Here is a 24417-nt window from a genome sequence, read left to right as displayed (position 1 = left end):
AAGTCCGAGTCATTTGATTTTGAGTATCTGCCGATACCGAGTCCTGATCCGATACTTTTAAGGTTTTCTACTAAGGCGACTGGCAGGTCGCTCATTGTGATCATTTGTGCCATTGTGGCTGTGATGTCCTGCACCTTCACCTGTCACCCACTACACGTTTCCACGAGCACAAAGGCTGCATTGCCGCAAGTCCTGATCAGAAGATAATGTCGGATTCCGATCGAGACTGAAACCATGTAATCGGGCCTGATTTCCGATCACAGGATCGGATCTGGACGTCCCTATTTTAAACTCTTCAAAAAATTCTCTTGAACCTCAAAGCACAGTCCTTGGATGGTAAAGTGTTGTTTTGCAATATGTTACAATGGAAACACTCGATTGTTGCTGATGTGAAATGGATCTTGGTAGATAAGGTACCAGGTCTGTTTGATGCAGATGTGAAAATAAGGGAAGATTTAAGACTTCCAGCCTTTCTGTACCAGACAGCTCAGGTTCATGCTTTCTTTCATCCATTATTCAAAACACTCCCAAAAATACCACTGATGTAATATGATAAACATGGATCACTGTGTTTCAACGCTGTCGCCGGAATCAGCTGAGGAATGAGTGTTTTGAATGTTTCAAGGACAGACGTGGAAAGTCATGAGTGTGCGATCAGGAGCAGGGTGGCCTGGCTGACACACATCCTGAGAGGCGCCACTGTCCTTGGCGCAGCGCAGCATACAGATAAGCTGGACCATCTGGGCACTGCGTCGTTCTGTCAGAGGGCGTGACACCAAACAGCCAGAGCCCCTCAGGACAAAGCACCATGAAATCCAGCCGTAACTCGGAACCACTGGGCAGCATAAATGCCAGTCTGACACCGGTGCTGTGCACACTGTGATCTCAGACGGTGGGCGGTCCATAGCTCGCGGTCTCTTGTGTGTTTTTACCTGTTTATTGGAGAGGCTGTGAGGTGGATCGATGAACAATAACCTAAAAAAATTAACCTCTTCTTCAATTTAGCTTTATAATTGCTAATACTGTATAATGCTGGTTACTTATTAGCTGATTGATGACTGTGTAATGAATGCATGGTTTAGACCTTAGGTATTTTCACGTAAATAATCAACAAATCCTCATGTTTGAGAAGCTGAACAGTGAGTCTGACTACCTGAGACACTGTTCACAGCAATCCAAGCCACAGTGGAAACATCCTGCTGGCTGTAGGTGGAGGGAACACAGGAGAACCTCATCATGTGCGGCACTCTAGACATCATGTTGCCTTTTTTCCAGATACTACTGTAAATGATGACTCACTATTGAATGATTGATATTCTAACCTTTCATTTGTGTGTTGGAAGCCCTGACCCACTCGTGTGTGTGATTTTAGGGATTACAAGTTGTTGCTATGGAAACCACTGTCTTTTTTTTCCCCCCTGTGTGTGAGTGCGAAGCAAGCAGCCGCAGTCTGTGCTGACTGTGGTGACCATCTTCTATTGTTCCTTTATATGCTGCCCAGCAGCTGTGGGGATTTAAGCTAAAGCTCATCTGTTGGGCAGGTACAGTGTGTCCCCACACAGAGAGACACACCCTTTCCAGTGGACCCCATGGGGCCTCCATTCAGACAAAAATGTAAACATTGGATGGAGAAGGTTGTTTTTCCTTGAAGTCGGAGGGTTAGCACATTCTTGGTTGTTTGAGAGCTGTTTAATGACTGCTGTCTATCACTGTGAGTTCTTAGTTCGCGTCGGTCCTGGTGGACACATCAATCAATTTACTAATATTTGGCGCCACCTGTTGGTGGAGAGCTGGGTGGCCTTCCTGGTTAACCTTCTTCTGTCACTTCGCTTAAACTGAGATCCCCTGAAACTTGTGTGTGTGTGTGTGTTAGCATCTCATTAGAGCATCCTGATAAGTTCCACAGCCAGCCAGTGTCTGGGATGATTGCCCTTAATGATATTAAGTTTGGCTTGGGGATATTAAATTTGGCCAAATGAGTTTTCAGATGTGCAGAGTTCAGTGGTGGTGGCAAAGCCGGAGGAAATGAGCATCACAGCTGATGCAGCCCTCACTGAACGCTTGCTTTATCTTTTCGATATCAGGAGCTGGATGAAGTCCTACAGTCCTGCATTTTTCTTAGGAGCAGTGTTCTTCGGCTCTGATTAGATAAACTCCCCCACAGAGGGTGAAATGTATTTTCTTCATGGTGTTTTGAGCTGCAGCACACTTCATGTCATTTCCATGAAAGTGGCTTCACATGCCATAAAGCCCATTTTGTCTGGTTCTCACGTCGCCATGACACCGTTAACATTCTGTAGGCATGGAGATCCCTGTTTCCAAGGTGCAGAGCTGCTGCTGTGAAACAGAACAGTTGAAATCCTTGGCCTAGGGATGGCTTTTAAAGAACGCTGATGGGGAAGATGGAGTGATCGATTGTACAGTGAAGCATAAGGCAGTGTGAGCACAAGGCCAGCATCGTACTGGGAATACAATGGATTATATGACCGATTCTCTACAGCTTGTGCTTGTACTGTAAACACTGCTGCTCATAGTGAAGTCTGTTTGACTGTCAGCAGTTATCGAGCCACTTTATGGTCTTTTGGAGTCCAATGTGTACTTTTAGCTGATTTGTTGTTTAGCTTGGTGTTAATAAAAGTGCCTTTAAACTCAGATTTTTCTCAGAAAGACGACAGCAGTCCTCCTCAGACAATGCTAATTTCTAGCTTTCCTCAGTGGCCTGATTTTGATCGGATTGCTTGTGATAGAGGAGGAAGAGCTGCTGTCCAGGCAGAGAGCTTTTTCTAAAGCATGTTTGAAGAGGACATTGCACCAACCTATGTCTGTGCAGGACACAGTTTTTAGTCCTTTAGCTGCTTAATGCTTCACATTATGTCGCAGACGAACGACGTCCATCGCAGGAGAATCGTAGAGATATCTTTGGTCGTGGCTCTAAAATGGTGGTGTTACGTCTCACTGTGAGGCCGGTGATGGCTGTTGTACCAAAGATAAGCCAAAATAAAATTCTAGCGGTGTCAGAAATTTACGACCTGTCACCCCGCATCCACGTCCTCCTCCTCCTCCACGCATGATGACGTACGTCGTAACCTGTGATCGCCTTTGATTCAGTGAATGGTCATCGTACAGTCTGCACACATCAAACTTGACGTCGTACCAAAGTTTATTAGATCCACGCCGTGCAATGACTGTTTGTCTGAGTGGTGATGTATCCATTAAAATTCAGACGGAAGAAGTTTAGAGTCGAGGGACGTTGGAAAAATAAATTGTGAGTGTGATCTGCTACTGTTATTCAAACATTCCCAAAAATGTGACAAGATAACAGAATGTGGTGTGTGTGTGTGTGTGTGTGTGTGGACTTAAACTGGTTGTGTTCTGCTGAAGCACTCGGGCTGCTCTGTCTGAAGTGACATCCTTTGTGTGGAGGCTCTGGTGGCGTCTGTGCTGATGGCTTAATTAATTATCATTCTTTGGCTCTCTGGTTGGCTGTTGTCTTCGTCCCTGTCTGTCGTCTTCCTCCCACTGAGCTTGCTGTCAGTAACATCATAAATTGGATAATTCACTGTGCTGCTTAATCATACATCTTGTACTGAATCCTGAGTGTATACGGTCCTCATACTGCAGACGGGACTTCACACACTCCTCTTTATATGCACTGTGACTTTTAATAGACAGAAGCATTATTTAATGCCATTTGCGTTTGGTTAATTGTGCCCCATGTAAATGCAAACTGCAGCATTCTCCAGAAATGCTAACAGCACTTCACAATCATGGCAATGATGGCTTTGGCATTTTAAGTTGAGCTACTGTCTGACTGGATTACAAATCTGCTAGCTTATATCATCCTGTGTGGACACACACTCTCTGTGGACTGTTAGCTATATAAAGTCTGCAAAGCAGCTCAGCTTTGGCTGTCAGTGCTGGAGAACACGCAGAATTAATGAGGCCAATATTTAGACCAATCTGCACCTTTGCCAAGTACATCTTAAGTGCAGGAATTTGGCCCAGAACAAGTTAGTTTCTGCCAAAACCCCCTGCAGTCCAATCCAAATCATGACTAAGAAGAGACAGACAAAGGCAGCCAGATTATTCTCCAGATCTGCTCCCTGCTTTACAACCTTAAAAACACACATATGCAAAAAAAGAAAATAGTCTGAGAGAGTCGGCAGTGTAGCAGTTCATGCTGCAAAAACATTCCATAGCAGGTAGTGTGTTTGTGTGGACAAGACACTGTCACACTCATACTGACTCACGTGTGACACTAAAGGACGCTGACAGTGGGAGAGCTCGTCCAAAGACCGTGACAAAGTCCTTCCACAGGATCCATTATTTACACGCTTCCCAGTGATTCTGTGAAGCACCGTGTGATGCATGCTGGTAGGATTGTGTTGCTACTGGAGAGATGTGGTGTTGAGGCTCCTCTACTTTATATTTATGAGCAGTGTCCACTGCAGCTGGACGTCTTGTAAGAATCCGGCAGACTGATGTGATCGACCTAAATGAAGGCAGAAACTGTTTTTCAGACATCAGAGCAAGTTTCCAAATTAGGGCTGCAACGATTAGTCAAGTACTCGAGTAACATTCGAAGGTTGGGATAATCTGCATTTTGGGTGCAAGAGGTCCTGGGTTTGAATCCCGGATGAGCCGTTTACTCTCACTGCACCACATACAGATGTATGGTCATGGTCTGACGCCAAGAAACAGTCCATCCATTTCAGCAGTAAATCATGTAAATAGGTTCGGATGAGCCGGTTGTAGGTTGGTGTGGAGTTCAGATTTGGCGGTAATGTGCGTCGGCAGACGCGGGAATGGGTGAGCGGACACACACACAGACACACACAGAGTTTTAAAGCATGAGGGTTTCGGCCGTAGGCTTGGAGGTGGTTGCGGATGAAGCGATGACAAATTAGCCGTCCAAAGTAGTCGTCCACTATTGAAATAGTCATTAGTGGAAGCCGTACCTATGCGAAAATTACGACATTTGCGTGTGATCCGATTACTCAAATATTCTGTCAAAATAGTCGTTTGTGGCGGCCTTAGTTAAAATCCAGAAGCCGTTTGTGCTGCTGATTTCTTTGTTGGTGGGAAACCTCATCAGGTGTTCAGCGCTGCTGCTGTGGAATGGATGGAGTGCACCTTGGTGTCAGACCGTGACCATACATCTGTATGTGGTGCAGTCAGAGTAAACGACACATCACACATGAACACCATAATACCTCTTTCACCCACTTCAAAACAACACTGAATCTGACATAAGCTGGCCACGGGGCTGATGTACACACACACACACACACACCCAATGGCTGCCAGGAGTCCACAAAGTGGAGGTGGAGAGGTCTTTTATTTAAGATAATGTCCGGCTCACTCTCAGGTTCAGGAACAAGTCACTTATATTGATGGCAAGTTTACAAAACAAACAACCCCAGAAATGGAACCAACAGACCTGCAGCCTCTCACTTGTGTGTTTATGTGGGTTTCATTGTGTTTTAATAGCTTTTTAATGAGTGGCTAATGTTCTGTGGTGACTGAGAGCTGTGACTCACACATTTTAAACACATTAGGACCTGAGAAGGATCATTGGAGCCTGTGTGTTTACTCTGTACGCTGCTCACACACTCACACTCTGAATGGCTCCACTTTCACCTTCATTCATAAAACATGGCTGCAGAAGGAAGTGTTTGTTGCTGCTGGAGTTGTGAGGGGAACAGGGAAGTTGCACCTGAACCATCGCCCTTCAATGCCACCCTAGATGGTTAAAGATGAATGAGCTGCCACGTTTCTCTCAGTCTGAGTCAAGAGAAACATAAAGGCGGCAGTCTGATCAGGGCCTGAATTCAAATCAATTATTAGCTATCAGTGTATGTTTAGGCTAAATGAATGTGGGGGTGGTTCCAGGAAAGGGACTCGGGGCTCTTCTCTCCACTTCCTCCATGTAGAGTTTGGCCACAGTTGGAGACACAGGTGATCCCAGAGCACAGCTGTGCTTCTGTCCATAAGTTAAAATCACTAATATTAGAGAAAATCTCTCTGCGACCGCCGAGGACACACCGCCATTTCTAGAAGCAGATCCTAATCTAACTCATAGACCCCATCGACCTCCCTGAGCTGACCACCAGCATCAGTAGGTCTAAAGCTTCTACATGCCTTTCAGACCCCATCCCATCTCGATCTCCAACCTCCACGATCAGCTACACCCTCATTTTAATCTGTGTCCTCCTCTGGGCTGAACTCATCGTATTTGTCTCAAAGACTGTTTTGAAATATTTCAAAAGGCTTTGTAACTGTGTGTATTGTTGGTGCACAGAGGAAGACAGTGGAAGACTCCTCTGCAGCGTGTTTGTGCAGCGATGCACGGCAGTGACAGTAACTCCTCCGAGGCTCCCAGGTTTAGTCTCACAGAGTGACTTTGATCAACTGGTCTCGGCCTCCGCGGGTAGTCCCGTAATGAGAGCAGCTTGCTTTGAGGGTGGAGGACTGCTTTGATCCGCAGCTAATTGTCCGTCAGTTTCTCCGCCGCCCTTCTTAATCTTGATTGTGCTTTAGATGTGTCACGCGGCAGTGGATGGGTGAAGTCCGTCAGGCAATTTGTAGAAGAAGAAGAAAAGAAGGCGCTCCTGATTTGTGAGTGACAGCGGGCGGCCTTTATACCTGTGTATGTTAGCTCTGTGGGCGTCAGTGTTGTTTTTGGTGGAACTGAAAATCATCCCATCATGACGTCATATTATAAACGTGAACTTCTTCTCAAAGCATCACTTAAATCTCTAAATATAGGTAAAATACAATCCTTTCGTCTATGGATGGCCCAGTTTATTTGTTAATTCACTTAAAATGTACTCTACCTCTGCTGCTGTTTTGTTGTAAGTGCGGAGTGCAGGTCTGTTTGTGACGCGATGGAAGTGCAACAGTGTTGGACCAACCTGTCCATCCTCTGTTTGGATGAGCTGTGAGCTGCAGTCGGCCTGTTCCGTACAGTCATATTATAAGTCCTGCACGCGTCACTATAAAACCCACCACATAGGTTCACACTGGAGAAAGTCCATGCTGCTGGAGTAGGGATTAATCCGTGCTCAATCCAGCTTAACCTGGCTTGGTTGTTGTCCTCCAAACCACTAGGTGGTGCCTCGTAATATACAGAGTCCATTCAGGCCGCTGGAGGACCGCGTGTGCACATGCGTTGTGTGGGGTTTTTTTTGTCCCGTGTCGCTCAGCCTTTGTTTTTTTCAGTTCTAAAAGCAGTTTATTCCTTTGTAGCCCAGTGGAAAATAAACTTGGGGCAAAGCTGTCGTAGTTCAATGGCTGTCTACATACGGCTTTTGTACGCGACCCGGACACTGTCCCTGTGAACCAGAAGTATGATGTTCCTAGTGGGATTTGCTAGCCGTGTTTGCATTCAGACCTGAGCCAGATGTGAGCCAATCCGCCTTGATCCACCTCCGAGAGGTGGACTGAAATCTATCCAGATATATCCAGATTCATGGTGTTCAGACTCAGAAAAAAACTATCCGGATATGTCCAGATACGAATATGAATCCTGCTCCAGCCGGACTGATTTCCCCAGTGTGAACGGGGTCTAAGTTATCAGGTCCAAGGGAAAGCTTGTTTTTGTGTCTTTGGCATTTCTACTTTCTCTTACACTGTAAATATGGTGCTGTGGTCTGTGGGGGAGCTCAGCTGTCAAATCAGCCACCTCCAGCTGACGGACATGACAGAGCAGACCCCTGTCTGTAACTCTCACATCCTCAGGAGACCATTTAACAAAAAAGGAAGAATAACCATCCAGCCCAGAGGAACGTTCTTGGGCTGCTGATCAGGAGATAAGGAAAACAAGAGGATACAGTGCTTCCTCTCAGAGTGTGTGTGAGCGCGTGAACTAGACAAACCTGTGTTCCTGACGAGATATGAGCTCAGAGAACTCTGGACCCGGATGAGATTGGATTGATTTTCTGTCAGTTGAATCGGTGGATTGTCAGCGGACCGCCTTGAAAGAGACGGTCGGGGGAAAAAATAAAACACTGCAAGAAGACGTTTCTGCAGGAAAAAAAGGAAAAATCGATCCCTGGGAGTTGTTGTCTGCTGCAGGTGAAGGGTTGTTTGCGCTCATGTTGCGTGTACGCCTGAAGCACACTGTGGTCGAGTTCACTTTGTGACCGCCAGGAATTCATGTTATTTATGTTAAGCCCGCTGGATGCAGACAGTCCAAACCAGCTCAGACCCAAACCATAAAGTGCAGAAGCATCATGAACCTTAGCGTCACACCTGTAAAAACAGCACAAGCAGTACTCCTCTACGCCACATGGCCGTGTGTCTGTGTCCACATCTGGACTTTTGGCTGATGTACATGCGTGTAATTAATGTTTTGTATGAACTTTGTAGAGACGTGGTTTCCACTCTGCTCAGGCTGCAGTTGTTGGCGCTGTGGGTGGTGTCAGCTCAGGCTGAACGTGTAAGCAGGCAGGCTATTCAGTGTCAGGCTGGAGCTTCTCACTCACACTGTGGGCTTTCTGTTCCACCCTGGTGACACATCAGTCTGTCCTTGACGGGTAAATTACTGCCCTTCACACTCCCGCCCAAGCAGCGCTTCATTATAAACTCCTCGGCAGTTCTCCCTCTGTTTGTCGCTCTGCTTCTTCTTCCTCCCTTTTAATCGATCTCTTCCTCTGCATTCTCTCTCTCTCTCGGGTTATAGCCTTTTCTTCCTGTTTACCTTGCTCTCTCTGTTTCTGTGTCTGCCTTCCCATCACTCTTTTCTGTCTCCCTGGTTTCTTTTGAAAGCAGCACCTCATGAAAATGTATTGACGTAAAAGTGACTCCATTAGTCAAAAAAAGGCAGTGAAGCGGTAAGTCCCAGGAGGGTCGAAGCTAATTAGTAGCATTTAACAGCCGTGTATCAGTTCTGGCAATTAATGTTTGAGTTTTCAGAGCAACCTGGCACAAATGTCAGGGTAAAGCGTTGGGTCTGTGGTCGTCATGTTGTTCCTCCACATTTCTACAGCCTCTTCTTTGTCTGGAGATTTAGCCCTGAAGGTGCCTAGTGGTAAACTTATTGGAAAAATCTTAGAACCATGACGTTTTCCAAGTTTTCCCCTTATAATTAAGACTAAATCCTTGTAAAGATAACTGTTATTCACAAAACATCTTAGCTCCTAAGAGAGGTCTTAAGATGAAATACTGTAGTAGAGAGGAGGACTTTTAGGAGTTCCTTAAACAGAGAGGACAGAGAGAAGCATCGTCCTCCAAACTATCTGTCTCAGCCACCTCCTGAAAATAATCCATTAGGCTTTAAGGGAATATGTCGCTATGCTTCAAGTGAAGTTTGTTACCTGCATACAGCCATCACCTGTCCGAGCAGATTCCTGTTTATGTGCAGCATAAGCTCAGAGTCATAACTAAGACTTTGTAGGCTGAGATAAGAGCTGTCTGAGGGGTTCCTAGAGTCTTTGAATACGGCCCTGATGTTTAAGCCCATCCTCAACAAAACAACAAGATGTCAGGGCCAGTTTCTTTCAAGCCTTACATGTCAAAATGTCTTGTTTCATATTGGTCGCCTGCTGGAGAGTGTGTGCATGTAACCCTTCAAAAATACGAGAACTGGAAGCAGGTTATTCTTTAAATATACATCTTCAGCAAAGACAGTTGTTGACGTTTGTTTACATCTTTAAGGAAACTCTATTTCGTGAAGCCTTATAGTTCAGATTCTTTCCCTGAACGCTGTTGTCAGGCCTCATGCAGTGATCCTCTCCATTCTTGTATTTTCCTCCACTTGAGCAGCTTTCAGCGTGACCGCCCCTCCATCAGCACAGACTGTCACTGAGCAGTAATGAGCTCCAGGTCTAATCTAACACACGATTAAATCCCTTTCAGGGCTGCAGCGTTTCAATCTCAGGGCAGCCGATGCTATCTGGGTCAGGGTGCTCCAGGCTCCCTCACTGCATACAGATCCAGGAGTTCCCTCCTCAGATTCTCATCCACTGCAGTCACACCCCTGAATCCCAGCAATGGTCGTTAACAGGTGTGGGAATCTATACAAGGAGCCCTGTAATCTATACAATCTTTGATATTTGTTGTGTGCACAGCAGAATTGTGTCCTCTCCAGACCAGCACTCTGATCCTGGTCTGTGCTTCTTTGTATTTTGAGTTTTTTCGTTGACAGTCTTTACACCTCTGTGTTCACTCATGATTACCTGACCATTGTAGAGCTGATATTTACTGTCCTTTATGTCTGGTTCTGGTCTCCACCACCAAGCCTGTGGTATCACATCAACTTTGTCCGCCTAAAGACAGGAGGCAGCTGAAGATGAGGACGTTAAGGTTCTGTTTAGAGGTGACGATGATGGACCAGATCAGAAACGAGCACATCACATGGACAGGTTGACTGGGACAAAGTCAGAGACCAGGTGGAGATGGTTGGACATGGTGGTTTGGACATGTGCAGAGCAGGGAGAGTGATTATATTGGTAGAAGGATGCAGGAGGTCAGGCGGAAGGACAAAGAGGAGACACATGGATGTTCTGAGAGAGGACATGAAGTTAATCATTGTGAGAGAGGAGAACGCAGCGGATGGAGGTAGATGGAGACAGATGCTTCACTGTGGAGATTTAGGGATGCAGCCCGTTCTTTGCGTCGCACTTCTAACTATGGCGGAGAGGCTAACGTCTGACATGGTTTCCTCTTTCCTCAGTCTGGCCATTTTCCCATGAATGCTTGTGGTGTGTATTTACAGCAGATTACTGTGGCTGCTGACACAGAGCGCTGTATCAGAACCAGCTGGAGCAGTAGATGATGTGTAACGGTCTTTACAGTGAGGGAAAAACTAATCATCACCTCTTGAGTTGTGCGGCAGCAGCGGAGCCTCCTGCAGACATTCAGAGCCCGCCTACAGTATCCTGTCGCTCAGCTCACGTGGATGTTATGGTAGCGACCTTCCCTGACCTCAGCTGACGCCCCCTCTTCAGCCCGTGGCTCAGGTCACTCGCTGCGGTCAGTGATGGTGAAGTGCGTGTTGACCTTGTGGTTTGGCACAGAATGAGAGAGCCGTTTATCCCGATTATTAAAAGGCAGCAGCAAATCCTGCCGCTGTCAGCCCACGGCCGGATCCCAGTGGAACGCTAACGAGCCAACGGACGACTCAATCAGTCCGCCCTGCTGTTGGCAGTCATTCCAGCAGCAGGACATGCAGAGCGGCTGCCTGTGTGTCCTCATCTCGTGGGGGTCACAGATCCTCCATCATAGCAGCCTCTACGTTTTCATTCCACGTGTCGATCTCTGCCGGACACTGAAGCCTGCTTCATGGCTTCATTCATCTCATGTGGGCATGTGAGCGGCTGACAGGCTGGAGGTTACAGCCTCAGCCACATGAAGCAGCTCTGAACGCTGTCAGAGGGAACTCACGGTGAAACGTGTGTTTTATAGACCGACATGCACGTTTTTCAGGGATGAAGATTGTGAAGTTTGAAAACGGGCTCGGTGGTGTTAGGCTGTCATCTCGCTGTGAATTGCAGTGTTTATGTGGCTCGGCGCTTCTCAACGACCTTCCTCCTCGGCTGACTGAGCTGGTTTTCTCCTGATAGAGGGGTGTTATTTTCAAACATTATGATACCTCTCTGTCTACATCTCAGCTCTGTCTCCATGTTACCCTGCACCGTCGTCTGAATCCTCCACACTGTGTGTGTCATTTGGATTCCATCTCATAGACAGAGCTGCTCTGTACACAGCCTCAGAATGAGGACCTGTCTGTTCTCCACAGCTGAGCGGCGGGTGTGTTGCTGGGAGAAGTGTTTGGCTGAAGTTCTGTGATGAAGGTGGATGCACCATGAAGAGCTGATGTTCATCTGCACATGTGTGTCTACTGCTGGAGATATGATTGAGTTTTTATCAGTGCAAATGCTGCAGGAGTGTGTGTGTGTGTGTGTGTGTGATGCAGCTTAGACACACATCTGCTTAACAATGATTCACACTGCAGGCTGTGTGTGTGTGTGTTCTTACTTTCTGTGTGTGTTCTCTCTCTCTCTCTGTGTTCTCTCTCTCTCTCTGTGTTCTCTCTCTCTCTCTCTCTCTCTCTCTCTCTCTCCCTCTGTGTTCTCTCTCCCTCTGTGTGTGTGTGTGTGTGTGTGTTCTCTCTCTCTCTCTCTCTCTCTCTGTTCTCTCTCTCTCTCTCCCTCTCTCTCTGTGTTCTCTCTCTCTCTCTCTCCCTCTCTCTCTGTGTTCTCTCTCTCTCTCTCTCTCCCTCTGTGTGTGTGTGTGTGTGTGTTCTCTCTCTCTCTCTCCCTCTCTCTCTCTCTCTCTCTCCCTCCCTCTCTCTCTCTCTCCCTCTGTGTGTTGGTCCAGATGAATTGTGTCCTCCACCTTGTTTACAGCTGTTTCAGTGTGTGTATTTGCGGCCTCTTAATGGAAGTGTTTGAACACACAGTGTGCTCAAGTCCTCAGGTCCAGCAGACCTAACGGGGACAGAACCGGCTGTTACACTGAATCGATTGTTGTCGTGTCAGAAAACCTGAACGTTCTGATTGTCAGCCGTCAGCTTCAGGTCTGTCACACTTGTCAAAAATTGCCTGTTGGTTGGAAAACAAAGTTCAGTCTCCCACGTTAAAGTCTGACGATCGGTCCCCCACCCACCCTGACGTCCTCCTCACTGCTGCAGACAGGCCTTATTTCTGGGTGGCTCGCGGAGACAGTTGATGCTGTTGTTTTTCTTTAAAAGGTGGAGCTGCAGGGTCTGTTTCCTCTCACATGTGAGCTCAGTGTTCACTGCAACATAAAGTCCTGCACCTCTGTGGAAACAGCGCCAGCATGGATACAAGCAGAACCCCCGGGTTATGTGTCATAATCATGGCTTCCTAATTATGAAGAGAAATGCATCCAAGCAGCAGACACCTTGCTTCAATCGTCTCTATGAATCTTCATCAACATCGTCGATTTGCCATCACCTCCACAAACCGCATTACGGTGCCTCCACATCTTTTTGGGACACACCAGCTCCTGGACTGCCCAAATGCAGTTTAAGCAGTCCTATAAGTGCTGAAGGCTGCCCCAGAGAGGACCTGCCAACAAATGTGCAGTAATCCCAAAATATTAAAGACTTCTCAGAGAAGATGAATAAGGTGTTTACAGCGTGGCTGTTGGACGGCAGCATTTCTGGGCCTCCACATTTCAGCAGCCATTATATTAAAGCTGGAGTTGTTGTAATAAATAACGGAGCACCGCCCGCCGCTGATGCACTGCGAGCTAAAAATGTTATTGATTAAGCTGCAGGAGTTTTCAAAACAAAAGTGAACTGTGAGGTATCAAGAAAATGGAAAAGTGACCCGTGTGTGTCTGTGTTTGTGTGTGTGTGTGTGTGTGTGTGTGTGTGTGAGGTTAAGGGGCTGCTGTTGTCTCATTCTGTCAGCTCTCTGAAGGTGTTAGCCTGGAGGAACACCTGACAGCCATCTGCTGCTTGTTGTTTTGTTTTGCTGACATCCTGCTCTCTCTCTCTCTCTCTCACACACACACACACACACACACACACACACACACACACACACACACACACACACACACACACACACAGACAGACACACACACACACACACACAGACAGACACACACACACACACACACACAGACAGACACACACACACTTATGCAAACATGTACACACACATTTGCACAGGCACAGTGAGATGAAGCCCTGAAGAAATGCAGTAACTTCTGCTGCTCTGAATAATGAATGCCTGGTTTGTAATGTTTGAGCGCTGCCTGGTTTGTAATGTTTGAGCGCTGCCTGGTTTGTAATGTTTGAGCGCTGCCTGGTTTGTAATGTTTGAGCGCTGCCTGGTTTGTAATGTTTGAGCGCTGCCTGGTTTGTAATGTTTGAGCGCTGCCTGGTTTGTAATGTTTGAGTGCTGCCTGGTTTGTAATGTTTGAGCGCTGCCTGGTTTGTAATGTTTGAGCGCTGCCTGGTTTGTAATGTTTGAGCGCTGCCTGGTTTGTAATGTTTGAGCGCTGCCTGCCTGTACCCAGACGTCCTTTGTAAGTAGTTTCAGTCTCCGTCCATCAAACGCAGCGAGGCAGGACGATCAATACGATCAGTACTGTCTGTGAAACACGGAGCTGACAGTCGTTCGTGGCTCCGGGTTTTAGCCTGCATTTGCTGTCACTCAGTGCACCTCTAGCTTTTTGGGTGTTTTAGTGTTGAACAGGGACCGTCGGCCATGATTAGCTCCAATCAGGGGACAAGAACCTGAACTGATGCTAGAAGGTTTTGAAGCCTGAACCTGACTGCATTGTTTCTGATGTGAAAGAGGACCCAAGGCCTCTTGAAAATAAAACACTGGAATTACAGGCTACTGCCCCCTGCTGGTACGCAGAGTGGAATCCTGTCAGACTGCAGGATGTACCGGCTGGTGTTCGGTTCTGTATTTTGTGTGCGCTCTGCTCGGTGTGCTTAGTAAGTTTCACCTGCTGTCTGTTTGCAGGGCCAGGAAAGCTCGGGGATCGGCTCCTTTCCCCTGGATGAGTATCAGAACTCGTGCCACCTGTTCTGGATCCTGGAAGAGCTTCTGCAGAAGTCACAGGTACCATGCAGGGTGGAGGTGGGGGCGGAGCAGACGGGCTTCCTGAGCCGCCTGGAGCAGCGGGTCTTTGTTTTGTCAGATGAGTTTCCCTTGTTTTCCATCAGCATGTGGAGGATCGGGGGTCTGCTCCGCTCCTCAGACCGATGAGATCCGGGTCCGGAGCAGCAACAAAAAGACTTTTTTATTATTTATCACTAAATTCCACAAACCAACAGGAGCATATCCTGGATCAGAGCCCTCAGAGCCCCAAAACCCACAGGAGGAAAAAACTAAACAGTGCGAAATAAATCTGCACCTGTTGTCTGCAGAGCTGAAGGAAGAGGCTGTAAAAATGCAGATGGTAAAACACCCATAGCAGGTGGAGAGAGCCTGTTTGTAGCTTGGTTGTGTAGCACGTTGTGTTGCAGTGAACGATGAGGCCACGCTCGGGTTCTGAGGGCTCCCATCCACGGGGGCGGTGCTACTCCTGACTGCTCCTGCACTGGTGTGAGGTTTCTTTGTCAGGGGTTGTATCTGCATGTGTGTGTAATAATAATTTGGACATGAGTGCAGCTAAATATCTTCCCGGTATGTCATGGATTAGCCGCAGCTCACAGGTCTCCGCTGCAGCGATAGCTATCGCTGCTATTGTTGCTGCCCCTCTCTGTCTGTGATCTCCTCATCTTTCATATCCTGTCGGGAGCCCAGCAGGGAGGAAAAAATAAAAACGGAGCGCTCGTACGTGCGCTGACAGTTAATGTGGAGTCCGTCTCATCGTGTGTGTGTGTGTGTGTGTGTGTGTGTGTGTGTGTGGGATCGACAGGCGCAGGGTTGTGTCATCAGCAGAGAACCCCAGTGTGAGTCCCAGCACCGCTCCTTCATCGGTGGAGGAGAGTAGCACTCGGATAAGGAAGTTTTCTAAAAGCTGGCCGATGGCTGAGGTGATAACCAGAAGGGCTGACCAAGGGTTTTTATTCAGCTTTCATCATTAGTGCCAGAGGGCTCCGTGCAGTCCACACACCCTCGCACAATGTGTGGCTGAGGTAGCAGGCTACACAGTCGGGGTGGAGGCATTAACCCCACGTCAGGCTTCTCCAGGACGCCTGAACATGTTCACAGGAGAGTCTGCTTCAACAAGCTAGTCCTCCTTGGCTGCCATGTCCTGCTCTTTACATGCACTTATCCACACGATCTCAGGTGGACATTCATTCATTCTTCAGTGTTTCTAGAGCGCCCCCTATGGGACAGTGCTGTCTGTGCTGTTTGGCCTGACAGGTGTAAATACATTAACTTTATGTCTTTGACATATAGAAGTAACAAATGGCAGACACACACACACACACACACACACACACACACACACACACCCACACACACACACACACACACACACACACACACACACACACACACACACACACACACACACACACACACTGGGTTGTGTAAATAATGCTTCATAAATGCAGATCAGCAGCAGGTGATTGATGAGCTCTGACTGCTGAAATCTGCATGACCTTGATTGATATGAAAATGAATTTTCCATATGTTCCATCAGTGGTGTCACACATCAGAGAACTGCTCAGGCTGTAGGGTCAGTGTGGTGTGTGGCTCACGCTTCACAGCCTCTGGGTTTAAAAAAAGATGTGGGAGTAAAACAGCAGCACTGAGGCGAGCATGAGGGATCAACCCGGGAGATGGAAGAGGGACTCTATAGAACCTGCAGGAGGATCCGTTGGGAGGATGAATTCTCTCCATCGAAACAGAGGAACCACACAGAGGAGGTGGAGACTTCCTCTGACGTGACCTTCACTGATACACGAGCTGATGGAGCTGTGCCGCTCCTCCAGATGGTCGGCCTCTGCTTTTTATTTGACAGATGATTCAGAAATCAACTGTAACTGCAGCTAATGATTTTATTACCAACGACCAATTACTGTCCTGAATCCCAGCCTGAAAGAGACGCTTGGCTCTGGACTGGGAGAGGCTCATTCAAATAGCAGCATCCACATAATCCTGGTGGGAAAAAGGACAGAGGGACGGATATTTAAAAATGATCCAGTCAGTTATCAATCCAACACCACATGTGACATCATGGGATCTTTCTAGATGTGAAAAGCTGAAGACTGATTATCAGATTATCAGGGCTCCTGTCAGTATGTGGATCTGTTAGTCCAGGATCTGTGGGATGTGAACAGATGAACGAGTCTGATCCCCGGAGGCTCCACCTCACAGCTTCCAGGACTCACAGGTCATGAGTAAAACTGTCTTTGAGAAGACACCGCAGCACAGGTTGGGTGGTCCATGTCTCCAGGGGTCAGGAGAGGGACCTGCAGAGCACTCGGCAGGTGTCAGATCAGTGTGGAGGTGTCCTCAGTGCACTCCTGCCTTGGTTCTTGGCTCTCTGCTCATCGTCTGTTATCACTCTGTGCAGTCCAATGAGAGGAGTCTGACCAGCTGGACATTCAGGACGACTTGTTCATTCATCTTCATTTACAGGTTTTTGAATCAGTGGAGTGTTACAGCATTATTTTCACTTGGACTGCAGCCTCTGATTTGCATGTGTGGATCCTTCATCCCTGCTATGAATGGATGCTTTTGTCTTTAATGCAGACTAACGTGGCAGCCAGCATCTGTCCTCCAGGGCGTCCCGCTGGCTTCAGTTCGAGCTTCCCCGAGGCTGAGTGTGACCATCAGGACCAGGTGCTGCCCACCGCTCATTAACGACATTCATTTGTCAAGAACACAGGCAGTAATGGATGCACATTGTCAGGAGCAGGGGAGCAGTGTTTGGGATGCCAGTACCACCGCAGGGAGAGAGGCTCAGCTCCATGTTTGGTAGAAAGCTTCCCCACACGCCGACTCCATCACCACATCACAACCAGCCGGCTGTTTCCATCAGAGCCAAGTCCACTCTGCACCTGAACCTGATTTACACCAAAACCCCGAGCTGAGGAGGACATGAGAGGAGGAGAGACAAGAGACGAGGAAAGGACACGAGAGGAGGAGAGACAAGAGACGAGGAAAGGACACGAGAGGAGGAGAGACAAGAGACGAGGAAAGGACACGAGAGGAGGAGAGACAAGAGACGAGGAAAGGACACGAGAGGAGGAGAGACAAGAGACGAGGAAAGGACACGAGAGGAGGAGAGACAAGAGACGAGGAAAGGACACGAGAGGAGGAGAGACAAGAGACGAGGAAAGGACACGAGAGGAGGAGAGACAAGAGACGAGGAAAGGACACGAGAGGAGGAGAGACAAGAGACGAGGAAAGGACACGAGAGGAGGAGAGACAAGAGACGAGGAAAGGATGAGGACAAGAGAGGAGGAGAGACAAGAGACGAGGAAATGATGAGGACAAGAGAGGAGGAGAGACAAGAGACGAGGAAAGGACATGAGAGGAGGAGAGACAAGAGACGAGGAAAGGACACGAGAGGAGGAGAGACAAGAGACGAGGAAAGGACACGAGACGAGGAGAGACAAGAGACGAGGAAAGGACACGAGAGGAGGAGAGACAAGAGACGAGGAAAGGACACGAGAGGAGGAGAGACAAGAGACGAGGAAAGGACACGAGAGGAGGAGAGACAAGAGACGAGGAAAGGACACGAGAGGAGGAGAGACAAGAGACGAGGAAAGGACACGAGAGGAGGAGAGACAAGAGACGAGGAAAGGACACGAGAGGAGGAGAGACAAGAGACGAGGAAAGGACACGAGAGGAGGAGAGACAAGAGACGAGGAAAGGACACGAGAGGAGGAGAGACAAGAGACGAGGAAAGGACACGAGAGGAGGAGAGACAAGAGACGAGGAAAGGACACGAGAGGAGGAGAGACAAGAGACGAGGAAAGGACACGAGAGGAGGAGAGACAAGAGACGAGGAAAGGATGAGGACAAGAGAGGAGGAGAGACAAGAGACGAGGAAATGATGAGGACAAGAGAGGAGGAGAGACAAGAGACGAGGAAAGGACATGAGAGGAGGAGAGACAAGAGACGAGGAAAGGACACGAGAGGAGGAGAGACAAGAGACGAGGAAAGGACACGAGACGAGGAGAGACAAGAGACGAGGAAAGGACATGAGAGGAGGAGAGACAAGGAAAGAAGAGATGAAGAAATGAGAAACAAAGAAGTGTGAGACCAGGAATGAAGGAGGCGAGACCTCTGATTGTCTCCCTTTGTCCTGGTCCTCTAAGTGGACATGAATGAGGACATATTTATGCTTATAAACAATACAGGAGCCAGTGGAGCTTTACAGGAAGCTCTGTGTTCTGAGACATCCGTCCGATAAACCGGCCACAGGGACCACGGTGAGGTTTGTGATGCTAGAGTTCATTTTCAATTCATCCAGGGAAACGTCAGGCCTTGGGGTGGAAAGGGTTAATCATCTGTGGGAGCAGAGCGAGTAGAACTGAACCTGAGGAACGCTGGTCTGTTAGCTGCGTGCTAACTGCTCAGAGCTGTGTGATGGTTTACCTGCTGTCCTCCTGCTGCACTCACAGGCAATGTGCCGCTCAGTTAATCACTCTGTCATCAGCAGTGAATGAAGTCATTTCTGCCTGAATCGGTCTGATCACACTCGGATGATGTTTGTGTTTCTGTGTAAACAGTCTTAGAACTGTGATCCTGTCAGATCACTGCTCTGTCTGCAGCAGAGGATTCATATTATTACAGCTCGGTTACATGGTTTCTGTGCGGGCAGCTGAGCCATGCTGCCTTCAGTCCTCTCAGACGCTGTAGGTAGAAGCTGCTGCTATCGATCGGGCGTATCGACGTCTTAATCTTCAGGTGAGGCGCGCGGTGCGGCCTCTTCCCCCGCAGCCACTAAGGTCAGCAGGACGGCGGCCGTCTGAGTCAGCACAGGAGGGGGGCTTTGTCTCTGGGAGCTGGTTCAACCTTTTGCAGAGAAGATGTTGCTGAGCAGGCGGGTTGTTCCTCAGAGCCTCACAGCTGAGAGGAGGCACGCCGCTGCCGGCGTCACAGGGAGGTCACTGTGTGACTGACTCTGTGGTCCAGGTCTCCCCCTGTCCTCCATGTTTGGACCAAAGCTGTCCTGTCACATGTCTGTGGACGCTGCAGGCCGAGACTCCAGCAGCTCTGCTCCTCTTCCTCACACTGATGTCTGCCTCCTCCGAGCTGTCTGCTGGTGGCATAAACACACAGAGTTCAACCCTTCAGGCGGGGCCGCCGTCTCCTCTGTGTGACTCTGTGTTCGGGGTGAAGCGCTCGGGTCTGAGCCAGACTTCAGCGCCGCCCTCTGAAGCAGGATGCTGTCTTAGCAATCAAACTGTAGCTGGAGGGAAAGTGGAATAAACAGAGTGTAATTAAGAGCATTTGCATTCTGTTAGTATTCTCTGACACCTCTGCACTGCCCCTGGAGGCTGATGGAGCAACAACAGATACATGGATCAGACCTGGAGACGGAAAACAGCTGCACAACAACATCCTGAGCTGTGAGACACCAGTCAGACTGTGTGTCTGTGTGTGTGTGTGTGTGTGTCTGTGTGTGTGTGTGTGTGTGTGTGTGTGTGTGTGTGTGTGTGTGTGTGTGTGTGTGTGTGTGTCTGTGTGTGTGTCTGTGTGTGTGTGTGTGTCTCTGTGTGTGTGTGTGTGTGTGTGTCTCTCTGTGTGTGTGTGTCTCTCTGTGTGTGTGTGTGTGTGTGTGTCTCTGTGTGTGTGTGTGTCTGTGTGTGTGTGTGTGTCTCTGTGTGTGAGTCTGTGTGTCTCTGTGTGTCTGTGTGTGTGTGTGTCTGTGTGTGTGTGTCTCTGTGTGTGAGTCTGTGTGTCTCTGTGTGTCTGTGTGTCTCTGTGTGTCTGTGTGTGTGTGTGTGTGTGTGTGTGTCTGTGTGTGTGTGTCTCTGTGTGTGTGTGTGTGTCTGTGTGTGTGTCTCTGTGTGTCTGTGTGTGTGTCTCTGTGTGTGTTTCTCTGTGTGTGTGTCTGTGTGTGTGTGTCTGTGTGTCTCTGTGTGTGAGTCTCTCTGTGTGTGTCTCTGTGTGTCTGTGTGTGTGTGTGTGTCTCTGTGTGTGTGTCTCTCTGTGTGTGTCTCTGTGTGTCTGTGTGTGTGTATGTGTGTGTGTGTCTCTGTGTGTCTGTGTGTGTGTGTGTGTGTCTGTGTGTGTGTCTCTGTGTGTGTTTCTCTGTGTGTGTGTCTGTGTGTGTGTGTCTGTGTGTCTCTGTGTGTGAGTCTCTCTGTGTGTGTCTCTGTGTGTCTGTGTGTGTGTGTGTGTGTGTCTCTGTGTGTCTGTGTGTGTGTCTCTGTGTGTGTGTCTCTCTGTGTGTGTCTCTGTGTGTCTGTGTGTGTGTGTGTGTGTGTGTCTCTGTGTGTGTGTCGGGTGTCTCGGGTCAGGTCTTTTGTGTCACATGTTCTTTGTGGAACATGAAGCTTCTTTGTCAGCAGCTCCACAGCTCCACCTGTGAGCTGCTTCCACATCCATGAAGAAGAGTCTTGGAGCTGAGGAGTGACGTCAGGCTGCACAGACCGGCCCAGTCTTCATGTCCAGCGCCTGTGATGCTGCAGACCTGCTCCCTGATCAGTCCACAGGGTGCTGTTGGGTTTAAGTTCTGCTCCGTGGGTTCAGCTGGTGCAGAGCTTATTACTATTATTGTTAGTTACACCAGCGACAGACAGACATTCATGAAGTCCCCACAGAGACACTTCCTGTTCCTGAGTCTGTGACGGACCCGTCCTCTCTTCACGTCTCTTCATCACTCTCTGACAGTTCTGAGGTTTTGTTTGACCACATTTAATGTGACTGTAGTAAAAGGTGTTGACTGGTGCGTGCAGACATTAGCAAAGGGAGGACCTCAGATCTGGTCTGGCTCTTCATCAGGTTCAGAGGAAGACGGATCATCATTAAATATCATGGCTGATAGAATCAGAACCTCGTCATGTTTATTTAAAGTGTGCGGCGTGACGGCGGGCTCGGTGGGAACGGTCGCGGGGGCAGAAACGCACTAATTGCAGTTGTGATATTTTTAAGTGACACAGGGTTTCTGAGTGTTGATTCACACATCATCGCCTCCACACCTCACCTCAGATCCCCTCAGGGATCCGTGTATGGTGGTTCCGGTCCTACTGACGCCCTGAACACCGAATCCTGTGGGTCTGAGATGGGGGCGTGAGTTAAAGTAGAAGCGTTGCATTTAACCCTTGACAGACCTGGCTCCATCAGTCGGAGGGACACATCAAACCGGTGGTGTAAATGCAGCCTCACTCCGGAAAACCATGGCAACCTGGGAAATATTTGGACCGGTCAGGTTTTAACAGAGCCGCAGGTCTTCAGGGTGAAACCACACAGGCCAGACTCACAACACAACCGATCACACACACACACACACACGGCCCATAAAGCAAAGAAAGTGGTGACCTCTGACCTCTGTTTCTGTTTTAAATCTTCAAGCATGCAGGTTGGTGGTTATTGTGCTGTAAATTTGAACCTGGAGGTTAAATGAGGTACTGCAGCTTGTGCTCAGCTCTTACTGGTCCCAGCCAGTCATGTGCTTTTGAGTGACAGCAGATTGTGGAGTCTTTGTTCCCGCTCCCACCAGGAGAGTTTGAACAGGAAGTGATTAGCAGCAGAGCTGCTTTGAGGCTGGCGGGTCCGTGTGTGTCTGTGGAGTCCCGCCTGCTGCTCTTCATGCGTGTGCTTCAGCTCATTATGGCACGGCTGGTTCATGGATGTAAAGTCCTTCATATCTCTTCATAGCTTCCCAGGGGGAAGCTGCCAGAGCAGCTCCACGTGGAAGGCAGGAGGAGCAGCAGCGAGGCCAGCACGTGGGCAGGCGGCCATTGATCAGCACACTCAACACATCACTTCCCTTTAAGTAGAGCTGCTGGCTTTGTAATGGGGCTTTTTACACATTTCAAGACTTCCAGTCCACAGGTTTCCACCAGAAACATGCAGGAGTCAGACCCCAGCAGAGTCCTGGGAACTACAACAACATTTACCACAGAGGAAGTCCCGTCCATCAGTGACCAATCAGAACCAAGAGGAAGCACAACAAGCGGAGGACTGTTGGGAGGAACACAAACCCAAAGTGTCTCAAACCAGAGGAGTCTGATGGGTCCGATCCAAACCCGGTTCAGCACAGGCTCAGAACTTTAAGCCTGGAATTCTGGGTTTTTTATTGATTAGTGGAGAAAACAAAGTGCAGATGAGTTCTTATTGGAGACACGTCTGAGTGGAACAGCCGCTCTGCAGTGTGCGCTGAGTGTGTTTATCAGAGTGTGTGTTGTATCAGAGTGTGTTGTGTATCAGTGTGTGTGTTGTGTATCAGAGTGTGTTGTGTATCAGAGTGTGTTGTGTATCAGAGTGCGTTGTGTATCAGTGTGTGTGTTGTGTATCAGAGTGTGTTGTGTATCAGAGTGTGTTGTGTATCAGAGTGTGTTGTGTATCAGAGTGCGTTGTGTATCAGAGTGCGTTGTGTATCAGAGTGTGTTGTGTATCAGAGTGTGTTGTTTATCAGTGTGTGTGTTGTATCAGTGTGTGTGTTGTATCAGTGTGTGTGTTGTTTATCAGTGTGTGTGTTGTGTATCAGTGTGTGTGTTGTATCAGAGTGTGTGTTGTGTATCAGTGTGTGTGTTGTATCAGAGTGTGTGTTGTGTATCAGAGTGTGTGTTGTATCAGTGTGTGTGTTGTGTATCAGTGTGTGTGTTGTATCAGTGTGTGTGTTGTATCAGAGTGTGTGTTGTGTATCAGTGTGTGTGTTGTATCAGAGTGTGTGTTGTGTATCAGTGTGTGTTGTGTATCAGTGTGTGTTGTGTATCAGAGTGTGTGTTGTGTATCAGTGTGTGTGTTGTGTATCAGAGTGTGTGTTGTGTATCAGAGTGTGTGTTGTATCAGAGTGTGTGTTGTATCAGAGTGTGTGTTGTATCAGAGTGTGTGTTGTGTATCAGAGTGTGTGTTGTGTATCAGAGTGTGTGTTGTGTATCAGTGTGTGTGTTGTATCAGTGTGTGTTGTGTATCAGAGTGTGTGTTGTGTATCAGTGTGTGTGTTGTATCAGTGTGTGTTGTGTATCAGAGTGTGTGTTGTGTATCAGAGTGTGTGTTGTGTATCAGTGTGTGTGTTGTATCAGTGTGTGTTGTGTATCAGAGTGTGTGTTGTGTATCAGTGTGTGTGTTGTATCAGTGTGTGTTGTGTATCAGAGTGTGTGTTGTATCAGAGTGTGTGTTGTATCAGTGTGTGTGTTGTATCAGAGTGTGTGTTGTATCAGAGTGTGAGGACCCTGCAGACCTTTAAAGCACAGCCGCTCAGTGATGTAGTCGCCCTCCTGCTGTATGGATGTTATTGACAGCGCCTTGTTTACCTGCAGAGCTTCCATCTGGACCGCCGTGTGCCGCCGATCCTTATTGGGCCCGTTTACAGCCGACTGGTCCGGACAGCCTGGGATGATCTCAGCGGGGACTGATTGACACAAATACCCAGCGAGCCGCTGCAGAGAGAGGCGGCTCGCGTACGGCGGCAGCCAGGAAGCTGCAGGCAGCCGGAGCGTAGCTTCAGTGTTGATCTTAATGGTGCAGGACTGTCACAGCTGCGCCGAGTCCTGGTGGACTCACCCTGCTGTCAGCAGCCAGCGGAACAGACAGGAAGGTAGTCTCAGAGGTGGAGAGTGAGGACAGACTAAACATCAGTTCATCAGACTGTTGCCTCACTTTCAAGTCTCGTAGCGACCTTCAGACCACTTTGACGTGTTGGTTCTTGTGTTCGGAGGCTTTTTGTCCCTGATAAATTAATAATTCATTGAAATGCAGGTGGAAGCATCATGAGCCAAAGAACACATGTGCTTGAGTCAGGGAGGATTGGTGAGCTTTGCAAACACAGCACTGCTTTGCTGCTTAGCTCAGTTACAGCTAGCTGCCCGTGCCTTTGTCACTTTTGGCTGTTAGAAATCGATTT

General features: G+C 48.4%; 1 protein-coding gene across 3 annotated transcripts in view; it reads left to right on the top strand.

Annotated features, from left to right (window-relative positions):
* Window positions 1-24417, top strand: part of mei4 (meiosis-specific, MEI4 homolog (S. cerevisiae)) — a 49745-nt gene that overhangs the window by 9596 nt on the left and 15732 nt on the right. For 2 of the 3 annotated variants that reach the window (XM_028396871.1, XM_028396873.1), the window contains exon 5: window positions 14451-14549. In XM_028396871.1, the coding sequence (XP_028252672.1) occupies window positions 14451-14549 (99 nt within the window). Of the gene's footprint in view, window positions 1-14450; window positions 15185-24417 lie in introns of those variants that run through there. The other variant, XM_028396872.1, reaches the window with a different exon arrangement.

Source organism: Parambassis ranga, chromosome 24 (genome assembly GCF_900634625.1).
Source record: "Parambassis ranga chromosome 24, fParRan2.1, whole genome shotgun sequence".
Taxonomy (NCBI): Eukaryota; Metazoa; Chordata; class Actinopteri; family Ambassidae; genus Parambassis; species Parambassis ranga.
This window is presented reverse-complemented; position numbering and strand designations above follow the sequence as displayed.